A 9,581-nucleotide genomic window follows, 5' to 3' on the forward strand; every position below is an offset into this window, starting at 1 on the left:
TGTAACGCTTTATCACGTGGTTTAATACCGTGATCGATCTGCAATGGTAAGCAAAACGATAGTTATACTGTTAAAGTACATAATTTAGCGGTTATCTTATTTAAACGCTATCTGAACTTTAATGACTGCGATGGATGAAGTTTATGTATACTTTGTTCTTTTGCATACATTGTTTGTAAGCAAATTTATCAATGTGCTTATCTGATAACCTTTGATAATGTGTTTCAAGTTATTGTGTGAGTTATTATAAGTGCGTTTACAGGAGACTAAATGATGACTCCTTTTATTCGATATTATGGTATTCCAACATGCTGTCTATAATGCAATATATGACCACGATATCAAATAAGCATTTGCATAGCGATTGACGTTTAATCAAACCGAGGTGAGTGGGTCTCAGTTGATGTCTGATAAAACAGGTTTCAATCCCCCCCCCCCCCCCCCCAGAATTTGATATTTTTCTTCAGTGTCTACTTTACAATTAGCATGTTTTGGTATGTCCCGACCTGGGGACGGAATCCATTGTCTCGCTCACCTGGGAAAACGTTCAACATTAAAGCCAAAATTTGAAATAAAAGGTAGTTTAAAGGAGAAGGAAACAAAAACATCCCAAATATTGCAATGGGTGCAGCAGATTTATTTTTTGTCCCCTGATACAGAGCACAAAAGCAAATCCCCAATTATGCAGGGGGGGTTAAGCATTAGTCGCCTCTTACGATACATGCCGTGGTCGACCTGCAGGGGTGAAGTAAAAAAAGTCAATGGGTTGTGTCCACAAGCCGGGACATACTAAAGTCCATATAAATGGTAGTTGTTAAACCCTGCTTAACGTTCATCATTGCGGGTAATGGCAACACCTGGTTCCATCATTTTCAATATCATGTGACAAGGCGGAATGCTGTGTTGGGTGCCTTTGGCATAGTTTTTCAGTGACATAGCACTAAAAAGTCGGCATCGGATCCCGGCTATCACAAGGAGACAATCACACCAACACACCCTGCCTCCAGCACACATGCACGAATACACCACACGTATGGTGGTGCGTCCTTAAATGACCTTAGCTATTGATAGGACGTTTAACCCTTCAAAACCAAACATGTCTTTGTTTTTCCAACTTTATCCTTCTTATTTTTTTCTTTTCTTTTTTTTTGGAAAGATGTTTTTTAAAGCATGGATAAACTTAATCAATAAAGACACTGATATGTTTTACTCTTTTCAGGAATATCAACAGGTCTTTAGTATAAATACAAACTTTCCTAATTACCAAGGACTTATTTCAGTTATTCGAAAACATATACAGAAACAAGATTTACAATGTCCTATCTATCCTTTCATACCAATTGATCTAGAAATACTTTTCCGCAGTAAAAATGGGACACAAGATTTTTATTATTTACTCAATAAAAATAATACAAAATCCACTGGAAGAAAAAAATGGGATGATATTTTTAATTTTGATAATGAAACATGGAGGAAAATATATAAAATGCCTTTTCATATAACCAAAAATTCAAAATTACAGTGACTTCAATACAGAATCAATCAACACATTTTGACAACAAACTCATTCTTTTTTAAGGCAGGAATAGCTGATAGTCCTTATTGTATCTTATGTAAAACTGATATTGAAACAATAGAACATGCCCTATGGGAATGTGTTAAGGTGCAGGTTATGTTACAAAATTTTGACTTTTTATCAGATTCTTAAATGATCCCTTTGCTTACAATAAGGAGACTTTTAGCGTTGGACTACATAATCAAGATGGAATAAGAACACCAATAGATAGTACAATTATTTTGATTATAAAACAATATATTTATTCAGCAAGATGCCTACAAACAAATTTATCTATAAATGGTCTTTAAAAAGCAATCCATGACAACTATACTACAGAAAAATATATTGCAACAGGTAAAGCTGACAAATACAATAACATTTTTAAGTTAAAAGTTATTTAATATCTCCTAAATCTTTAATTTGCTGAACTTTATTTTAAGAATACTGTTTACAGCTATAATAATGTAATATTATTGGTCACTAGTATATGAGTTGTTTTGTATCCATTTTTATTGACATAATACATCAACATATTTTATTTAGCTATTACTATACATACATTGACATCTGCAGCTGACAACACATGCTCTTTACTCCCTCCTGTTTTCCTTTGCTAGTCATACATATAGACATACAGATAGTTACTACTGATTGCCTGACATCTCTCTCACTCTCTCTCTCTCTGTATCTCTCTCTCTCTCTCTCAGTCTGTCAAATTTTGTCCTGCTTTTTTAAAAAAAAAATCATTCTCTGTCTATTTTTCTTTTTATTAACCTTTCCTTTTCTGCTTTGCTTAAAAAATGCAATGTAAATGTAAACATTCGAAAAATGTATTAAAATGACAATCAATAATTGTTTGTGTGAAAGTGGAAGCGAGATTAGTGTGTGTGTGAGATTTTCAGCTATTACAAATGCATTGTATAAAAAAGCCTTAAAATAAAACAAATACAAATAAAAAAAAACTGTATCCTTCTGAAAATGTCTCATTAAACACCCGTACTCACATGATCATGGCTGGTGCGAAGACATGCAACAAAACAAATGCTTTCTAGTGTTTATGCAATAAAACAAGTACTCATTGTGATTGTTTTGTATCTTCGTTCTTATTTTACTTCTTCGTGCTAATTTCTATTTTAATTCGGTCATTTAATCCCAAAGAAATTCAGGGTTATGTCACTGACCGATTCAAACTAGTACAAAAAATTGATACTTTGGTGTTCAAATTTGAATGATTATAATTTGATTCCTTGCATCATGCTACTGGTTCCAGGTTATGGCATTTCGATGGCATCACACTTTTAAACTGCTATCGAGTAGGCCTACCGCTTGGAAACCGTCTTTGAATGACATAACACTATACAAGTATGTACACAAACCCAACTGCACATCAACACAATAGGCTGTATAGTTTGCACGCAGTGAATACAGGATCAAAACATATTTTAATATGAAGGCTTTTTTGGCTTTTTTCTATCTTTCCTTAACACGGAGTTTTTTTTACTCACCGAGTCTTTATCAAAAAGAGAACCAATTTGAACCGGAGTTGTGGATATTCACAATCTGCAAAAAGTAACACATTGCTGTATGTGAGTTTGAAGTGGATTAAGAAATAACATCGACCTGGCTTATGTTTTAGTACATAACATGTTGATTGGGATCATACCAGTGAAATGATATAAGATACCAGTAATTACTTATATGAGGTTGTATTACTAATATTTTGATAAAAAATAAGGCTGTTTATGTACATTAACCACTTCTGCATGTCGTTGACGGAACAGGTTACCTATCATTTCTGTGTGTTCAAGATATGACAAAATCGTATTACGCTAGAGTTATCTCCCTTCCATTATTTTCCTTTTTAATATATGTATCAATCAATGCGTTTTCACTGCTTATTTGCGTTGCGTAAATGCAATCGATATTTATACAAGTGCATGCAATATGAACGTTACTCACACACATGAGATAACACCTATACACGTTTGTAACATATACAGCTGTTTTTCTCTTAAGGGAAAAAAGGTAGAAATCCAAACTGGTCTTAGTTACAGGTGAAACAGATGGGGAGATTCATGAAACCCCTTAATTATACCAATGTCAACATTTTTAGATGATTACTTGTTAATATCCAATGAGGATATTGGCAAGATTTATGTTCGCATATCCATAGCACGATATTTGCAAAAGGGTTTGGTTCGGATGTTTTAAAAAGTGTAACAAATGTTCATGTGTTACGAGATATTGCCAGGGACAATCCACACTTTAAAGAGTAGATTGGGTTAATTTTGGACTGTGGCGTTAAGTTTAAACAATGAAGGTAACGTTAATTTGATTTAGATATGAACGAAAACACAATTGTCCTTTCGTTCAACCGTCATATACAGCTGTAAGTATTCATTGTTTTTTGTTGTAGCTTTCAAAATCATAATGCTCGGTCCAGAATAGCGGCCATTGAGAACTGTACAGAAATACAAGAAAAAGAAGATAAGAAAAAAGCCAAATAAAAACAAAAACATACAAATCTTCAGAGTATTTTTTTTATTCAAACCAATTATTATATTATCTTATCTCTAAATGAAATATGCACTGCTATATAACAGTTTTAATCACACATATAAGGGATTGTTCATAATGATTGCTTATCTGAAATATATCATTTGGAAAAAGATTACATTATAATGCAATATACAATACTCAGTTCTTAATGCGTACGCTGAACTTTACACCAGAAAACATTGATTTCTTTTTTGGTTTCAAAGTAATGTAGCCCTTTCTCATAAAGTTTAAATCAATGTTTATCATTTCTAAATTCCCCTTGGATTTAGAAGAATACATGGGTTTTGCTCCCCTTAGTTTCCGTTTTGCATCTACGGTAACGTCAACATCGCCGTCTCCATTCATGGTATAAACCATGAAACTTTTCCCCACCTTAATATTAAACTTGAACACAATCTTTTCGTCACCTTTTGCCTGAAGGCGCTTGATGGTTGCATCAGTATGAAGGGTTCGCGTATAGTTATCCATTGCGCAAACTTCGATACCGACCTTTTCAAAAGCAACTGAAATATCATCAGTGTAATGACCGAGATCATAAGCTGCCTTTGCAATCCCACAAGCGGCCGCGCTGAAGTTTGTTGTAGGATGCCAATAAAAACGATTTGCATGAGCGAATATCTGGAACACTTTCATAATATCGAAATCATCGGCTTTGGACAGCAAACACGCGGCTTTATTGACAACACCACTCGTGAAGTGGACATCCAAGTCGTCGCTGTAATCCCGGACATGGTCAATTGACCGACCGTCAGCTTCTGGATTACATATCTCACGAACTTTGTACCCCATGGAGATGTCCTCGCCAGATTTGTAATCATGTTTCCCAAAGATGAATTCTTCGGCCGCTTCTCCAGCGATGTCCGCAAATGACTCGTCCAGCGCCCCAGACTGACCACTGTATTCGAGCCCAGAATGTTCCTCTATGAATCCATGGGTCAACTCGTGACCTACGACGTCCGCGGAAACCATCGGATAGAACAGGTTCTTTCGACCATCTCCAAACATAAGCATCGGACCGGAAAATTGTGCAACGACAGCGTCTTCACCGTAATGAACCCAAAGTTGTACGGGCTGTTCCTTTATAACTGGCGCGTGCACAAACTCTTCGTACATTTTGAAAACTCTATCAGCGTAAAAGAAAGCGTCACTGAGAGGAGAGTAAGCACCATTTTTCTCGTCGGCAATTCCGTTTCGACAATCAAATGTGTACGGATGATCTCCCTTTTTTGTTTTTTTGCCATGCTTGAGATCGTAAACTTTTACCCTACTATTTGCTAAAATACACTGTCCATCATTTCCCCTGACTTCTAGGAATGGCATAGAGTTACCGTATTCTAATTTTCCTATTTTTGTATTGCCGCCAGTGGCTTTTACCTGAAAGGACGGAAGTAAGTTCAATTCTTTTAAAAGTGTTCCAGAATTTGCGTTGATAATGAAAAGGCGTCTTGCAATTTTTCCTTTCTCGAACGCTATATATGATATCTTGTACGCTAGTGTTGCAACATTTGATACTGGATAAATCACCAGCTCAATTTTCTCATTACTGTATTCATCGACCACACCACCAAAGAAATGTTTTGCAAGGCTGAGAGCCTCGTCTTCATTCAGAGTTGGGATAACAGATATGACGTCATTTTGTATGTCTTGAAGCAGTTGCCCAGATGCCTGTCCAGTGTATGTGCCATGCTCACTATCGACTTCAATTGAAGCAACGGTGTCGTATACGGGGATTCCATGAAATGTTTCGTAATACCGGGTGACGTTTGTCCCATCTATGGTAGTGACTACGTCATTTTCTATGAGTTCGGTGTCTCGTTCTATTTGGATAATTTCCCCTGGTGTTGTATCAACTAAAGATCGCTTCTCGTTCTTCCTCTCCAGCTCTAAGACGTTTCTGCTTACTGCTTCGTCTACGTTCATCCATCGTGCCCCTTCAACTGCAAGATAATAAGACGTTTACTATGTATTTCAAAATTTAAAAAGTCTATTCGTCTGAACAAAAACAACTACTGTATTTCATAATGTTTTCTGCTTGAGAATCCCAGTACTTCTACCAAAAACTGTAAATATGCATTGAAAATTATTTTCAAGAATGATTATATTTGTATGCAGGGAACTTTTTATGGAAAGAAATTTAAGCGAGATGACAAACTAATCAAAAGGAGTATTCTTGGTATACAAAAGTAAATTGATTTGGCAAACTAATCGAACCGCCGACGTCCTACTTTTAAACCACATCTCTATCCAATTCAGCTACGCGTAGTTTGCCTCGGTGAAACTACAGATACATCCAACTGACATAAACGCACGATTACTATATTTACGAAAACCTATCGAGCAAATATTTCGTAATAGTTCTACAAAGAGACAGTGATCTTTAGAATACTCTTCGTTTAGAACGTTTCATCGTAAACAGATTTCAAACAGATGCAAAAAAAAAAAAAAAATGCTGAACCATAAGTGACGTTGTTATGTCATTATAACACCTATACACCATGTGGTATACAAGCAAATATTTTTGTTAAGGATAATAGCACATTCAATCTCGCTTGCTATATATATATATATATGTTTCCGAATAAAACGTCATGACAATTGGCTAATTATAATTAGTAGCCTAACTTATAAAATGAAATAAACAGACGAACTAGAGCAAACCGAATGCAAATAGTTCTGTTATTTTAGCTAGAACACCCCTTCACCGCCAGCCAGCCAGCCCCGTATGATCCTATTACAATGTACATATACATTCACGACGCTAATTAACGCAAGGCTCCAGTTTCGAAATCAGCTTTTAATAGACATCATCCAAATGTCTGGCAACCAATTTTGCTTTTTAAAACGTTATTTTATATATTTAAAACATGTTAGGAAAATGCTATGGTCAAATATTTAGGACATCATACAGCGAATTATCTGTGATTAAACCAAAATATGTAAATTATTATAACTATTAACATGGAGATGTACCTTTGAATCCCTCATAGGGTTTCAGAGTAAATGTCAGAAAGTCAGTATATGATAAAAATACCGACCTTTAACAAACAGCATGTACTAATTGCTGCTTTAAATATTTATAGCAAACAGGCACTGTAACAGCGTGCGTGTCGGGAACGTGAGGCCGATACAGATCTGGGTTCTGATATGCTGTTAGACAGTATTTAGCATGGTGTGACCTCTTAATACGGTCTCCAGATGATGGTGTATATTATTGTCATGATACGGCTTAACATTTGGTATCTCTGATTATATTCTTATTATTTGTAATAGTATGAGCATGAATGGATTTTCTGTGCAAAAAGTGTAGATAAGCAGAAAGAAACAAACTTTATTTTATCAATTTGCTCCATGTATTTGTCGGGGATGAATTTTCTAGCAGAATTTAAATCAACGAAAATATTGCAAAATTGTATGTTTTCGTTAGTTTAATAGTTTTTCGAATGTAGAAAAATAATTTTGCTGTTTTATGATTTATGAAATAACAATATTTATATCTTGTTCGCAAAGATATTACGACATTTAACAACACGAACACCCGGTGCTTTATAGCAATGGTTACAAAGACCACGATGTCTAGAATCAGAAACAAGAATATGATATAAAAATAGAAAGAAGAGAAAATAGTATACACATTGTTACAATGCATATGTACCAACTGACACAAGAGCGGCCAAAATATTACTGTTACATCCACTGTATTGATTTTTAATTCTTATTTTTTAACCATCTTCGTTTCGTATAACCTTCACCGACAAAATGTCCTGGCCTAGACAACCGTATTAGTTTACGTTGTTTCTCCCTGCTCTTTGCTTGACATTCAGATTTAAATGGATGGCGGTATGGACTGGTTAGTGTGTTATCAGTATAATGTGACCAAGTAGAATATCACGTTACCATATCGAGGCTGTAACATTTCTGTAGTATGAGAGTGAAAAAGCTGCCCCATCATCCGGGGATTGATATGACCTTTAATAGATGTAGTGGGGACATACACCCAAAACAAATGAAATCGTCAGGTTGAGTAAGGTCACAATCATCTCATGTGTATACATTATAACTCAAAACACCATATCAATTTTATTTGTGATGTTTTGGTTTCAACCTATTTTGGTTTAACAGTATTTTATTTCATTCGTCATATATAATACGTGCACAGGTAAATAGAAATAGAATCTGGCAACAAGCTTGTAAATATTATATAAAGCAATCTCCCTTGCAATGTGATAGCATTAAAAAAGTACTTCAACTTACAGTTAATTGATACACATAAATTGTTTAAATTAACAGTTTGTGATAACACTGACCATTTTATGTGATTCATAGGTAGTTATGATAAAAGAAATGAATCAGTAATAAAGAGAGCAAGAACAGATCCCAATTGGCACCTAGAATCTACCCAACTCTAAAATGTACCTTTGTATCTTATTCAACTTAAATATGTTATCATCTTAAGACAGATTTAGATCACTTTTAATTAACCGTTCTGGTATCAGATAAATACTTAAAGTACCTACGGTGTTCACTCTAGCTTGGTTAAAGAGCCTACACTGCATCAAATAATGGGAAGAAGTTTCCACCTGCTCACATTTACATAGATCTGTGTCTGAAACATTATTATTATACAGGTGCTAATTTTTCGAACTGCATCCAAGACGATGTTGCTATTTTGCCCCACCATTGTATCTTACCCTGCCTACAGCACCCATACAAACATGGCGGTAAGTCCTTAAACGACATTCGCTGTTTAAAAAGACGTTAAAAAAACAAATAAACCAAACCAATTAATTGACATCTGTTTTGACGGCTCATCAGCAAATATAACAAAAAGGCATGTACAACAACATACCCTGTCTCCAAGACACATACACACATGCACGCATACACAACACACATGGAGGCTCGTCCTTAAATGACCTTAGCTGTTAATAGGATGCTCAACAAAAAAAAACATGTGATTTATATGTATAACACATACAATTGTGTAGTATTTCTTGTGATAGGCAGATGAAAAACGACAGCACAAAATATGCGTTATCGGAATATCGGTCTTACCTCTGAAAGTAAAGACAGCAAACCAAATCAGTAGGAACCATGCAGCTAGATCCATCCTGAATACGGCAATATCAACAAACTAGAGAGACAGATGTACATGCATATATATGTTGTGTTAATTTTAGTGAATCACACAAATTGCGATGGCACATCATCATTAAGTCTAATCAACGTCGGCAGGACTTCATATGTACATGAATGTCAAAGCGATTACATCGTACATTATGAGCTGTGGCAGTTTATCAAAATAATCCGTCTTGCCTCATTGTTGTAAACAGTGTTAGTGAGTGTTTATTTATATTTTTATCGCAGAGATTTTCTGGCTAGTTTGAAATATTAAGCGTACATGATTTGCATTTTGTAATTTAATGTCGAAGGTAAAAAAAAGGTCCTGACAAATACATTAGTGGTA

At 35.2% G+C, this 9,581-nt stretch overlaps 1 protein-coding gene across 1 annotated transcript; it reads right to left on the reverse strand.

The window, feature by feature from the left end:
* Positions 1-4,089: 4,089 nt before the first annotated feature.
* LOC110446373 (elastase-like) lies at positions 4,090-9,271 on the reverse strand. The gene is made up of 2 exons (XM_021491494.1): positions 9,170-9,271; positions 4,090-6,054 (listed from the first exon to the last, which is right to left on the reverse strand). The coding sequence occupies exons 1-2, from the start codon at positions 9,222-9,224 to the stop codon at positions 4,256-4,258; spliced, it is 1,854 nt and encodes a 617-aa protein (XP_021347169.1). The 5' UTR covers positions 9,225-9,271; the 3' UTR covers positions 4,090-4,255.
* Between the last annotated feature and the right edge of the window lie 310 nt (positions 9,272-9,581).

Source organism: Mizuhopecten yessoensis, unplaced genomic scaffold, assembly GCF_002113885.1.
Source record: "Mizuhopecten yessoensis strain PY_sf001 unplaced genomic scaffold, ASM211388v2 scaffold2681, whole genome shotgun sequence".
NCBI lineage: Eukaryota > Metazoa > Mollusca > Bivalvia > Pectinida > Pectinidae > Mizuhopecten > Mizuhopecten yessoensis.